We start from the raw sequence: 13147 nt of genomic DNA, 5'->3' as shown, positions 1-13147 counted from the left end.
TAAGGACCCACCTCCAGGCCCACGGGGAGAAGTGTGGGTCACGCAAGCCATGCCTGTATGGATGGCTAGGGACCACAGCTCACCTCTCTCAACCCTCCTCGGGCCCACAGCAGCATTGAGTAGAGAACTCCATAGAGGCTTCTGAAAGCTCAAGGGCTGCTTGAAACCAGCAGGTGAGAGACTGGAGAGAAACTCCTGGGAATCGTCAGACAAGGTGAATGCCCACCTGAGTGCCCAAGATCCCACTGTGTGCTTCAGGAGCTATAAGATGAGCGGCAGGGACAAGACAGAGAGCCACATGTGGCAGCACAGGGAAGGGTGGACTGGGTCCCATGTGGAACATGAACAGCTGGGGCCAGGTGTGACCAATGAACGCTGGCTTCCAGGGTGAGGGGGTGGTAGATGAAGGCGGGGTGACAGGGAGGGGCGGAGGGAAAGAGCACACGTTCCCTGACATGAGGAACAGCATGAGCAAAGGCCTGGCTGGGCCGACAGGGAACACACTTGGGAGGCTAAACACCTGGAACCCCGGCACATAGGGAGCACACAGAAAAGCTCCCCTGCAGGGAGGTCTGCTCTATCAGGCTAGGGCACTCCTAGAGACGGCCGAGCAGCAGCCGTGAGCAACGTCAGGGACCCCCCCTCTCCACCCCAAAGGGGTGCACCACGTGGGCCGCAATGCAGCCCGCAGACTCACAGCCCCCTCGCATCAGGCTAAACACGGCTTCATGTCTAGGATAGAGGTCATGTCTAGCTCCATCGGGCTAGACCAGGCAGCAAAAGGTGTTCTAGAGTCCAGTGGAGCTCGGTCTGGATCCCACTGCATTGGCTGCAAACTGGTGCTTGGGCCGCCTCTGGCCTCAATGTCTGGCTTCAATTTCCTCCATCCACAGAATAAAGATAATAATATTTACTGCTGGATTCCTGCCTCCCCAACTCCACGCCCAGTCCTGATTCTGCAGGCCTGGAGGAAGATGAAAGTGTCTGATGGAAAAGCTCTGGGAAGCCTTTTATTAACATTCTCTGCTCAGTCTAGCTCAGGGGAACAGGTCCCTGCATTCCAGGGGACTTCTCCCCCAGGGAGAAATGCCAAGAATATCACTGAAAGAGTCTAAGAGGCTTCTCTCCAATCAGGACCCTCCCAGGTAGGTAGTCAGCCACCCCCGGGAAGCTACACAGGTGCTGGGTGAAGGGTGAAAGCCGGTCCTGCAAGTTCTCACCACCATCCCTCCAGAGTCTCTATGGATTAAGCAAGATGATGGGAATAAATGCCTAGGGAGCTGCCCAGCCTGGGGACAGTCACTGTCAGATGCGGGCAGCAAGGCTTACCCTTGGCTCAGAGGCTGAACATCCACCTTCCGGGAGATACAATTTCCTACTCCGTGGCTGTGTGACAGTTACACTCAGAGAGGCTCAAACCCTCAGTTGCCATAGGAAGAAAAGGGCTGTCACGGCATTTCTGACACAACTCACTGGGATATTGGTAGAGGTAAAAAATGGAACATATAATGAAGTAAAAAGTAAAAGGTAGTAGTCGTAGTATTTTTAATAATCATTCTTGATTCTTGATCATTCACTTAATATGAAGCAGACAGCAGCTGCAGAGCAGGGAAGATGAAGAAAGTCAGGAATGGAGGGGGTACTCTCCCCCAAAGAGAGGTAGCGCAGGAAGTCAGGAAAGGGAAGACAAGCCCATGCCAAGAAGCCCAGCCCTTGCCAGGCAGCAGCTGCCAGGAGATTGGGGCTTCCTTGGGTCCAGGGGGACCCCACTGCAGGGCTGGGGAGCAGCAGCTCGAGATGACTCAGCTAAAGAGACCTAGCAGCAACATGACTCTGAGCAGATGGGGCTGCAACTGGTACCCAGGCCATGTGGGCACTAGTTCTGGGATGCAGACAGCTTACCACCCTCCACATCTTGGGGCGGGCACCTGGCAAGGCAGGACCCGTTGCCTACAGGAGCGAAATGAACTTCACTAGCCCGACTGAATCTCTTCCTAAGACTTCACTTAAGTCGACTGTGATCCTACATCTAATTGCTCATTCCATCAGCCAGATTCAAACATGATTCCACCCAACCCTGGGTTCCCATGACCGACAGAGTCTGCCTTCTGGCCATGAAGACCCCCACGTTGAATTGGAACAAATCGCAATGACTTGGAAAGCACTGCGGACTTCCCTTCATGTGCGATGCAATTCCAACCCAACACTGAAATAATCGCCTTTTTATGCATGTTCAGTGCTTTCCAGCTTTCAAAACACTTGTATGCATAGCTTTCCACTGACCCTCCCAACAAGCCGGGTGTGTGGGTAGAGCAGTGACTATTCTAGATGAGGATGGCTGGGGTGACAGAGGACTAATGAGGCACAGTGTTCCCATACTGATGGGTTCTGAGACAGGAAACAGCCCTTCACGAGTCTGCTTCCCCTCCCCACACAGCCTTAAGGGCAGTATCATCAGAAGCAAAGATTTTTTTTAATAAATTTATTTTTTATTGGTGTTCAATTTACCAACATACAGAATAACACCCAGTGCTCATCCTGTCAAGGGCCCCCCTCAGTGCCCGTCACCCATTCACCCCCACCCCCTGCCCTCCTCCCCTTCCACCACCCCTAGTTCCTTTCCCAGAGTTAGGAGTCTCTATGTTCTGTCTCCCTTTCTGATATTTCCCACACATTTCTTCTCCCTTCCCTTCTATTCCCTTTCACTATTATTTATATTCCCCAAATGAATGAGACCATGTAATGTTTGTCCTTCTCCGATTGACTTACTTCACTCAGCATAATACCCTCCAGTTCCATCCACGTTGAAGCAAATGGTGGGTATTTGTCGTTTCTAATGGCTGAGGAATATTCCATTGTATACATAAACCACATAGAAGCAAAGATTTTAGGTATCAGAAATAAACATGGTGGATCCATGGCAAATTCGATGTCTTGTTTCACCACCACCTACCACCAATAACTAGCACTGGAGCTCTGTGTGTGGCACCTACTGAGAAGTAAAAGGTTTCACTCCATCCTTACAAACCTCCCAGGGAAAGGATATTGAGCCCCTTTCAGATGAAGAAACAGACACTCAGAAATAGCAAGTAATTACCCGAGATCACAGGAATCCAAGCTGGATATGCACTAGTTCTGCATGAACCCTGCAACCTTCAACATTATATTCCCTACAGTCTCAACAGTGAGGGAGTAAAGTATTTAGTGCCTCCTGAAGAAGCAATTCAGACACAGGGTGGTTCAGAAGTTCTTCTGTGGCTTTGCCTGGTAGGAAAGATGTTGGGACCATCATGATTCAGGTATCTCAGGCCACTGTCCTACACCCACCACATTAATAGTGCACCCAGCTTGATCTCAACAGACAATACTTGATACATACTGAAGGTCAAGAAAATACGTATTATGTGAATATCTGGAAATTCTCCCATGCTGAGGGGCTATTTAATATGGGAGCAAGTTCATTGCAAAATCACAAATCCTTTGAACTGGAAAGGACCCTGGGGGTGACACTTGAACTTACAGAAATGAAGATCTTTGTTGTTCCATCACTCAGGTGCCAACATGGCAGTGGAGCCAGGAATTGGGAAAGCAGATCCAGAGATGTGGGGCAGAAAATGAACACTGTCAGCAAGTGGGACAGGTGGGATAGAGAACATCCAGAAGAAAGAGGTCCTTGAATGATTCCAGTGCATGAGAAAGAACAGTGGGAAAACTGTCAGACCAGCAGAACCAACCTTAGGGTTTTTCCATTTTCTGAAAACCTTTAGTTCCTGGCTTTATGAATAGCTGGGTTTGCTGCCCACCGCAGAGCCACACGGGGAAGGGGGGAGCGGAGTTTGCTCTTCTGCCCACGCTGATAAGACCCTGGGGCAGCTCCAGGTCCCACCCCCCGGCCCAGGAGCTTCCCTGAACACACCACTGGGCAAAGCAGAAGCAGCTGGTGCTCTTCCTCATCCAAATGGCTCTTTATCACCTAAACCCTTGAATCTCAAAAAGACAAAAAGACAAAAAACAAAAACAAAAACAAAAAACCCTACAGAACTATTAAGTAGAAACAGAGATGGAACAAACAATGTTAAAGACCAACTCTGTCCCGATCAAACAGACCTGGGGTGGGAGAGGCAGCTTATCTCCTCTGGATACACCTATTTGGAATGAATATTCCCATCTCGGGTGCAAAGGAGCAAAAAGGAACTGTTGCACAGAGTCTAATAACCTCATTTCCAGTCAGATCCTGGAAAAATCTAATTCCAAAGCATTCTACTCAATCTGATGAACCTTTGGCTATAAGCTCTTGGCCATGACCTGCACTCAGCAATGTGGACCCAAGGATGACTCCAGGTGCTCAGAGTAGCTGGAGACAACTGAAAGATTCTCAGCTATTAGAAGCCAGCCCTAGGATCCCATGCTTATCCGAGGGTGGGTTACAAGCATTCCCTCCCCTCGTGACAACGGCAGGTTGTTAATCACCACTATAGCTCTGACAAAAGGTGAACTTTGGAGTCAACTGGAAGGGCTGTCTATTATAACAACCTCAGGGGCAAAGGGTTTTGAACAGCCCAGCAATTAATAAGGAAAATGATCTCTCCACTGACTCCTCCCCCTGGGGTGGGTATGGGGGAGAGAAGCTCCTGTCCCCCGTCTTCCCACAGCACTCCGCTTGAGCTTCTGGTGTTGCCCTCACTGTGCCATGCTTGCTTGCTTGCTTCAAGTCAGATTTGTAGGCTTCTGGAATCAACAACACGCCATAAGCAAACTCCTACAGATTCCCCTTCATCATATCCCATTCCTAATCCCCAGATGAACTTTCTAATATGGACCGTTTTGTTTATATGAGTTCCTACTTACGTGTACTGCTGTAGGAATTTATAATGGCTGTAAACGCTGTTATCAGATGTCCTAGTTGGCTTCTTACCTTTCAGCGCTGTGTCTTCAAGATCTGCCTATGGTGCTGGGTGTATATCTAATCCTCTGCTTCTATCTCTGGGTGATTCACTAGGATGTGCGTCCACCATCATCGTTCACCTGTCCACTCTCCTTAGGGACACCAAAACCCATTCTCCACCACCACAAATAGTGTGTGGACCCGTGCAGAAATTTCTGCATGTTCTGAGAATACTAGGTAGCCTGCAGCCTCTCAACGTGGTCAGCCTTCCAGGTGGTCATTTCGGTTGGTTTATCCCTGATGACTAAAGGAGCCTCGTGCTTCTTCAGATGCTCGTTAGCTTTGCGGAGGCTCCTTCACTTGTCATCTCCCATTCATACCCTTTACTCATCTTTCTTTTTTTTTTTTAAGATTTTATTTATTCATGAGAGACAGAGAGAGAGAGAGAGAGAGAGAGGCAGACACACAGGCAGAGGGAGAAGCAGGCTCCATGCAGGGAGCCTGACATGGGACTCGATCCTGGGTCTCCAGAATCACACCCTGGGCTGAAGGTGGCACTAAACCGCTGAGCCACCCGGGCTGCCCTTCATCTTTATTTCTATTGCAATTTCTGCCCTGTTCTGGATGATTTTCAGGAATTCCTTGTATGTTCTAAATGTTAGTCCCTGGAAGGTTTTAGACACTGTAAAGCTCTCTCTTTTTGTCAGCTGCATTAACTTTGTCCAGGATGTCCGCTAGTGAGCGGAAGCCCTTAACTTCAATGTAATCACACTCTCAAAAAGATTGAGGATGGCCCCTATTTCTCAATCACACAATGACAGTTTCTTGAACACTTAAGATACACCACCCATGGGGTTAGGTGCTGTGGACACAAAGATGGCTTTGACCTTCACAGCCTCCTGGAAACATAGACTTTCCATCAACTGTAACATGGACATGATGACCATGGCCATGGTGGGTTGTGCCAGGTGCAGTGAGGGGTTAAAGACAGATAAGCTTGGCAGGCAGCCCCGGGGGAGGACATCCAAGCCAATGGAACAGCAAACAAGTATAGTTTGGAAAACCACAAGGAATCCAGTATGGCTGGGGCATAGAGCAAAGTGAGGAACGGCGGAAGACACTAGAACAAACAGGAAAGAGCCATGCAAAGGAGGAGCTCAGATTTTCTCCAGGGCAATACAGAGGACAGCACCTCTCCCTCTCTCCCCTACAGCCACTGGCAAGGTGCCTTAGACCCCCCACCTGCACTCGAAGAAGAAGGCCTGGTTCAGGGACCTTAAGAAATCTGGGCTCCCCTGAGCTACAGTGGCAATATACTGAAATCTCAGAAAAACCCAAAGACAGAATATTCTAGGAAGAAAAGGGTTGTGAGCATCCAACTTAAACTACCAAGGCAGATATGAGACATCCACTGAACAGGTCTGGGTTATCCTGAATGAAATGAGGCCTTCCCTTCCTGGCCTCAGCTGGGAGCTGTTGCTGCTGCTGTTCTTGCCTTGATGAAAGTTCTCAGCCACAAAATTCCCCAACTGCCAAGGGTGCTTGTGCCGGAAATGTACCGAATAAAGTCATTAGTGACACAGCGGAATCTTACCCAAGACCCCACCAGGATCTCTGCCAGCCAGCTGTTTCCTCTTGAATCTAAACCATTTTCACACTCAATGATGGTAAATTTTTTAAGGGGGGAAAAAAAGCCATTTGTAGAGAATATTTTGTTCCAAGCTATGTGACTGCCTTTATTTTTTTCCAGCCAGGGAAGGAATCTAGATGCACAAACACACGGCAGCCAAGTATGAAAGCATAGAGGATGGCTATGCGAGGTGCAGGGAGGGGTTAAAGCCTTCAGGGGGGTTCAAGGTCATGGTGTCAAGGCTGAGTGAGCCTCAATGAATAAGCTTGGAGTCTGGAAGTCACTCCGCCCCAACAGAACAGTCTCTTGGCACTCTTCACTTTTTCTCTCCCAGCTGCCTCAGCCTCCCCAGGGCAGAAAAAGAGATTTGTTAAGACAGCCATCTTACCCTTGGGGGGCATTAATAGCTTTAGGAGATTTCAAGAAAATGGGGCTGATTGTCACCTGAGGGTCCCCTCCTCTGGCATGAACACACACACACACACACACACACACACACACACACACAAAGGTAGGAGACTAAATTCTCCCTCTGGGAACAAAAGGGCCCTTCCCACCCTTGAGGGAATCAGTGCGTGGTGAGCTGGGAGCAACACCTGGATCTCATAACTCTCAGAGATCTGCTTCCAGCCTGAACTGTTTACAGTGACACACACCAAACCAACATCAGATGGGCAGGAGATGGACGCCTGCCCATTGAGAAGCCGGGAGGTCAATGGGAAAAAATTATTTTAGTCAATGTTGAGTCTTCATAGTTTAGAACTCTTATCCAAACTGCGGCAACTTTCTCATGCTCCCCCTGCGCGGGTGCCAGGCCCTCCTCTGATGTTCGTTTCCAGGGAGCTCTGGACGGCAGAGGGAGGAGCCCTCACCCCTCGGAGGCCAACAGGGTGCTGTTCAAAGACCCACAGAGGGAGGATCAGAATGCTCCTTCCTGGGAATCTTAGTCACTGTGACACGAACCTGCACGAGGCCAGGTGGGCTGGCCAGGAGGCTCCAGGGTTAGCCAATCAATGACTTGGACCATGAAGCTTGGAGAAGGTGGCCTTCTTCGCATTAGGCCACACAGAATGGTACTTTCTAGGGTCTGAGGAAACACCAGGGGGAATGCTGAACAGATTTTCACTATGGCCTCCTCTGCTAGGAGGGAATGAGATGCTCTTTGGCTGAGAGCAAGCCCCACTTTCCCTACCCGGACTCAGGTCATCAGCTCCCCAGGGAAACCTAGGTTCTAGCCATGGCTACTACAAATGGAAGCCCAACACTACTAGAGACCTGGGGTCAGGGGGAGGCTCTTTCTGGACTCAGGTTCTCAGAGGGAATCCCCTTTTTTTTTTGGATCATTTATTTATTTGACAGAGAGAAAGAGAGCAAGCGAGCACAAGCAGGGGGACCAGCAGAGGGAGAAGTAGGCTCCCCACAGAGCAGGGAGCCCGATACGGAACTCGATCCCAGGACCCTGGGATCATGATCTGAGCCAAAGGCAGACACTTAAAGACTGAGCTTCCCAGGAGCCCAAGAATCCTTTTCCTAACCTCAAGACTCAGGAGATCTGAACAGATATGGCAGGGAAATAAAGAGAGAAACCAGCAGAAAGTCAAAAGGGGAAAACAGGGAATGAAAGAAAGAGCAGGGAGGGAGCGGGGAGAGAAAGAGGGAGGACACCCCACGTGCAGGAGCAAGAGCAAGCCTGTGTGCAGCACCCAAGAGAGGTCCCGGAGCACCTAACACACTTGCCTGTGATGGTCCTGTTGTTAACCCAACTCACTCTACCACAGGCTAACTTCCACGCATCTGGGATGCTACAGACTTGAACCAGAGATGGGCTCCCACTGTCTCCAGCAGGACACAAGCCTCACCCAGCTCAAGTACCTGCAGTGGCCCCCTCTCTCAGGAGATCCCCAAGAGCTCCAGACACCAGGAGCTGTCACAAGACAACTGTGTTGCAGCCATCCAGACAACTGGACCAGATCATCATACACCATGATCCTCAGCCACCATTCCAGCATTATTGACTGCAGGAACCCTGTCTCTAAAACATGCTAAAAGGCACACAATTCAATTTTACCCTATCATGGACCAGCCACACCACATCAGGCATTCGAGCAGCAGGAATGAGGCTGTTTGATACTTGCCACTTCAGCCCAAGTCTGCTATGTCACCACCATTTATTTCCTTCCACTTGTACTAGAGGGGATGGCACAGAAGGCCCAGATGATGCAAAGGGCAGTTGGATGGTGACCATCTCAAGCTCATTAGGAGCCTGGTATTATAACTGAGAATATCCAATCCTTGTGGACCCAAGACCAAGACCATAAAGATGAAGAGGAGATGCCCCAAGCAAACTCACCACCCAACAGGTCCCAACCCCAAAATCAGGGGTACCAAGCACCCTAGCAGAATTCCTTCCAAAAGGACTATATTTGAATTTTAGTAAATCAGCTCAATATGTTCCAAGACTGTGGGTATTAAATAAAAGAAGTCAGTGAAATCTCCAAACAATAAGCTCATTCAACACAATCTCTTTTTCTCCCCCCATCTGGGGACTTGAATACAGTCAACATGAATAAATCCTGTTGTGTAAAAACTGGGGGAGAAAAAAAAGAGGGTGGAGGATAGAAGGAAATGGCGGTGTTCCCACTTGCTGGTCTAACAGGGAGGCTAAGATCATCCCCACAACCCAAAAGGATGCCAGCGTGCCGGGGTAGCCCTAGGGAGATGGCGGCAACAGTCCGCAATCCAGGTAAGGAAGTATCCGGAACTTCCCCAGCCAGGCATTCCCAGCTTCTCCTCTGCTGCCTTCCCATTCTTGTACTTGAACTAGCAGTGGACCCCTGGGGCTGCCCCAAACCTAGCCTTTCCTAGGTGGACCCACGATAAGCTAGGTCTGACCCTGCACAGGGATGTTTCATTTCAGATACATACGAAACAGATTTCCCTCCCACTTCAGCGCCTTCCAACAAAGTCGAGACAATTAGAACTAAGGGCTGCAGGGATCCCCTGGGTGGCTCAGTGGTTTAGCGCCTGCCTTTGGCCTGGGGCGTGATCCTGGAGTCCCGGGATAGAGTCCCACGCCCGGCTCCCTGCATGGGGCCTGCTTCTCCCTCTGCCTGTGTCTCTGCCTCTCTGTGTCTCTTATGAATAAATAAATAAAATCTTAAAAAAAACAAAAAAACAAAAAAACTAAGGGCCGCCCCAACATTTCTTCCTGCATATCCCAAGAACAGATGAAACAGACCTGCCTTTGCAGGTGACTAGTGGCTTGGATATATTTGTAAGAAAAGTTGCTCACGTGATACTCTAAGTAATTCACGGTTGAAAGTGATCTAGGCCCAGATTGTCCTCATGGATGAAAGTTCTACAGCCTTTCCATACACCATCTTTAAGATGGGAAGAAATAGGTTCAGCTCCCCAGGTCATAGATCCTGACACAGTCCACCTAAAGAACAAGGCAATTTGACATGGATTTTGATTTAAAAAAAAAGAAAGAAAGGAAAAGGAAAAAATAGAAACCACCAAGATCTTCAGATTGCATTAGGATCACCAGAGTGACTCTTCCATTCTCGAGGAATTCCACGTCCCATCTCCTGGTGATGCTGCCCTTGCCTATGAGGCTTTTCCCTTTCTGGAACCAAGAGGGCTGCTCCCTTACATCATATGGAACTAGGTGCATTATTCTGTTAAATCACGGGCTCTCCCTGCCTCAAAATCATTCCTAGCTAGCATAGACAAGCAGGACTTCCAGAAACAAAAAGTCAGCCAGGAAGTAATTATGGTGCAGACTTGAGTACTCAATTCCAATTCAACAACTTTATTGGTGAGGGGAGAAGAAAAAAGAAAAAAGATTTGCAGGAAGGCTGCCAAATTCAATACATTAGATCCATGTGTGTAGCAGCAGAGTTCCCAGGGTGGGAGCCCAGAGCTAATGCTTTGCTATTCCGTGACCCTCTTGGGCTCATCTGCTGCCTGGGTTTTAGGAGAACTGCTTTCCCTTTTCTCTAAGTAGAGGGAGAGCTTCCACCCTCACAGTGTTTACTGTGGAAAAGTCTCTTGCATTTAAGATGCTGTCAAGCAGTCAATCCTTTGGTTTTCTACCCAAATTCTTCACTCTCTTCTGCTGTATTTCCAGATTGCTGCAAACATGAAAACACGGAGACCTCAGATTCTATTTACAATCTGTGATGGTCAACGGGGCACTCAACAGATTCACCAGCTTATACCATGGCACCCCAAAATGCTAGTTTGTTTTATTTTTAAGGTTTCATTTATTTCCAAAAAAAAAAAAAAGATTTCATTTATTTCAGAGAAAGAGCACATGTGCATGCAGGGAGGAGCAGAGGGAGAGGGACCAGCAGACTCCCTGCTGAGCAAGGGTTCCGCTGTGGGGCTCTATCTCATGACCCTGAGATCATGACCTGAGCTGAAACCAAGAATCAGACACAACCGACTAAGCCACCCCGGCGCCCCACAAGGGCTTAAAGTCAGCCTCCTAGAGGTATAATTTACACACAGGAAAAAAAAAAAGCCCTGCTAACTGCACAGTTCTGAATTATCACAGACACCTAGAACTCTGGAAGCACCACCACCATGCAGATTTGAGACAGAAGGATTTCTATCATCCCCAAAATTTCCCACATACCCCTTTGTGGTCAACCCTTTCTCTCAAGCCCTACCTACTACAGACTGGTTTTCTTTCCCCATAATTTTGCCCTACCCAGAAAGTCACATAAATGGAATCCTACTGTGTGTATGATTTTTGAGTCTGGCTTCTTTCACTTAGCATGGGCATGTAGCTGAGGTACAAACTGTTGGTTTTTAAGCTTTGGACTTCTGCTTTCTTGCCAAGGACATGAAATGATTGGCTCTGGCTCATCTTTGCTATGGGGGAACCAAATTCTTGGTTTGGGGCCTTTTAATAAAGCAGAGGCCTGGGAACAGGGTGACCTCCCATCTCTATCCACCCAGAACTATGGGATTTCCTGGGGCTTGGGGCTTGCAGGGGGCAAAACCAGGTAAGTCTCAGACAAACCAGGCTCACTGGTCACTCTCCTTGGGACAGCCACCTCCGAGGGCAGGGCTGCACATCTGCTCCTCTAGATGCTTCTGTGAGCAGCAGGTTGCACTCTCTGAGCTAACAGCTGACTGTCCTCCCATCTGCAATCTATTGGGACTCACAGAGAAAGGGGACTCGAAGGTGCTCTGGGCTCACTCTGCTTTGGCTCTGGTCCAGTGCAATGTGCCCAGGGTAATGCTGGTTCCTGCTTTTCCTGTATGTTCTCCTCACTCCTCCCTCCCAGTGGGGTTTTTCACTGGGAGACTAGGGAGAAAGTGAGAGCCAAGGAGTAGTAAATGAGTACAAAGAGCTTGAAGTTCTTGTTAGAATCTAAACCTAAGGGCTTCTCCTATATAAACTTACTGAGACATCAGAGAAAAGTCAGGCAGGGCCACGACAGGAGGCTTGAGAGTGAGCCATTCTGCACCCACCTCCTTTCCAGGACACTTGAGAGAAATACACAGATGCCCACTCTCTCGGAGAGGCTAGTTTACCTGGGAACAGGCTGCACATCCCCAACTCAGGGCTCCCAGCTTGGCAAAACGTGTGATGGGCATCACTGGTGCCCAAATGAACGGAGGGCCCCCCTCGATCCACACGCAAGAAGGCAGGAATGGGGGGGGTCTCAGCCATGTCCTAGAGGTCTCAGGGGAGCTGCTCCCCGGGATTCATTTAACATTGCCCCTTCTCAAAGTATTTACCAGTAGCTCTTATAAATCATTCTACCAGGCAGTCGGTGAGGCAGGTTAGTAGTCATTATCCTCACTCGTACAGATGAGGAAACAAGGCCCAAAGAGATTAAGTGACTTGCCCAAGGTCGCACAGCGAGTTAGTGGCAAAGGCCAGATTAGAACCCCGAGCTCCAGAGTGCCCAGGCCAGCGCCCAGCTCCACAAGATCCCTCAGCCGTCGGTCCAGAGCGTGGGCAGAGCCAGGTCTGCGCCCTCGGGAGCCCTGGAGGCCAGGTGAGCTGCTGCAGAGAGCACAGGCAGGCTCATACTCACAGGCAGAAACCTGCAGGATCCTTCTCTGTACCACCAGACAGCAACACCCCTGTGCTGGAACAGACAGAAATAAGGCTCAAGTCGGGAAAGCCAGGGGCCACCTCTGTGGGCTTCCGTCTCCACTCAGCGGGGTGTGGCTTTGAGATTTTGCTTCATTTCCCTTTGTGAACCCGGTCAGCCCTTGAGGGCCAGAGCATCAGAGACTATGTGCTCCTGTGGCCTAGAATCAGTCATTCGCCCAGGCCCCAGTCATGCCCCGGGGACCCACATGCTGGTCCTGCCAGGTACCAGGGGCTGAGGGGGGGCGGGGACACGGGGAGGAGAAAGACAAGATTTCTGTCTTGAAGGCACCCAGTGAGAGGAAACGGACGTCTGTACATACAAGACATCGCGATGTTAATTCAACAGCTATTTCTGCTGAGTACCTAGGATGTTCTATCGATGAGGCTATCCCTCTAGTAGCCCAGGAACGCAGAGGCAATCAGGGGAGGCTTCCTGGAAGAGGAGGCATGTGCACTAGGTCCTGAAGATCGAGGAGCATTTCTATGAACAGCTGGTCTCTTCCTGGCTTACGGG

At 49.6% G+C, this 13147-nt stretch overlaps 1 protein-coding gene across 3 annotated transcripts in view; it reads right to left on the bottom strand.

Annotated features, from left to right (window-relative positions):
- The window catches only part of AFAP1L2 (actin filament associated protein 1 like 2), a 96733-nt gene that overhangs the window by 78654 nt on the left and 4932 nt on the right, over positions 1 to 13147 (bottom strand). The window contains exon 2 of one of the 3 annotated variants that reach the window (XM_077877542.1): positions 12572 to 12625. The exons of 1 other annotated variant lie outside the window; for it this stretch is intronic. In XM_077877542.1, coding sequence (XP_077733668.1) covers positions 12572 to 12625 — 54 coding nt within the window. The remainder of the gene's footprint in view (positions 1 to 12571; positions 12626 to 13147) is intronic. One more of the 3 variants, XM_077877546.1, reaches the window with a different exon arrangement.

The sequence above is a fragment of the Canis aureus genome, chromosome 29 (genome assembly GCF_053574225.1).
Source record: "Canis aureus isolate CA01 chromosome 29, VMU_Caureus_v.1.0, whole genome shotgun sequence".
Classification (NCBI taxonomy): Eukaryota; Metazoa; Chordata; class Mammalia; order Carnivora; family Canidae; genus Canis; species Canis aureus.
This window is presented reverse-complemented; position numbering and strand designations above follow the sequence as displayed.